Consider the following 1,013-nt stretch of genomic DNA (forward strand, 5'->3'; position numbering starts at 1 on the left):
GAGACTGCAATTACTCTTGCCCAGGGAGGATGCAGTCTTCTTGTACTCCCAAGATTGTCATGACTAAAAGACACACACTAGTAGCACTTAATCCATTGGGACTGAAAAAAAATTGGGGAACCGGAGAGACCTCAGCATCCTTTTCCCAGAAAAACACACAGACACAAAATGTTGAGGACCATCCCAGGGTCCCTGCGCAAGAAACCTGGCTTGGGGACAAGAAGATTGGGCTACTGTGTCCCAAGGAGCGCAGTGTTGGGACCTAGAGGCCTGGGGCTGCGAATGGGCACCAGGACACCATCCCCTGCAAGGACCATCCCTCTGCCCTCAGTGGACCCTCAGCTGACGCACTCCCTCTTCCACAGTGGCAAGGAAAGTCAGGCAGGCAGACTCTCCCTCGAAGAGGGGAGAGGGAGGGTCACAGAGCTCAGCCAGCCTCTGCCGGGCCACAGCGCACGCTGCCGCCGCGTGGGCGCAGCGGCTCTCACACACCCCCGCCCCCCCGGCCTGTCCCAGGATCGAGAAAAGGAGCTTCACCGCCTGGGCGCCACTCCGCGCTCTGCCTTCCTCCACCTGCCCGACGCACCCTGGACACTTCCAGTTCTGGACGCCGGGGGCGCCTCCCGGGGACTAGAGCCTACGGTCACGCTCACGCCGACGGAGTGCTCCCGGGCTCTAGCAGGGCAGCGTCCGTCCGGGTCCCCCACCCCTCCTGCACTACTCGCACGAGTCCGGGGCGCATCCGGCGGCGCGGAGAGCGAGCGCCGGCCGGCACCCGCGGGTGGAGTTTGGAGGCTGCGCGTGGGGGCGCCAGGGGAGGGATAAAAGCCAGCAACAAAGAGCACAGACCTCTTCCAGCAGTTGGTTGACTCGTCCCAAAATAGCCGTCTCCATCTGCTGCTCCCCGCGCTCGGCTTCCAGGCGTAGCACCCGGGCCTGTAGCTCGGCTGTCCGAAAGTGGGCGAGCACGCTGAGGGCCAGCGAGCAGAGGGCCAGCGCCACCAGCCCGCACG

The 1,013-nt window shown here is 63.9% G+C and overlaps 1 protein-coding gene across 1 annotated transcript in view; it reads right to left on the minus strand.

The window, feature by feature from the left end:
• COL13A1 (collagen type XIII alpha 1 chain) overlaps nucleotides 1–985 on the minus strand; it is a 164,506-nt gene extending 163,521 nt beyond the window's left edge. The window contains exon 1 of the mRNA XM_014587967.2: nucleotides 850–985. Coding sequence (XP_014443453.1) covers nucleotides 850–894 — 45 coding nt within the window. The 5' untranslated portion in view covers nucleotides 895–985. The remainder of the gene's footprint in view (nucleotides 1–849) is intronic.
• Nucleotides 986–1,013: the final 28 nt, after the last annotated feature.

Source organism: Tupaia chinensis, unplaced genomic scaffold, assembly GCF_000334495.1.
Source record: "Tupaia chinensis unplaced genomic scaffold, TupChi_1.0 Scaffold000250_1, whole genome shotgun sequence".
In the NCBI taxonomy this organism is placed as follows: Eukaryota; Metazoa; Chordata; class Mammalia; order Scandentia; family Tupaiidae; genus Tupaia; species Tupaia belangeri.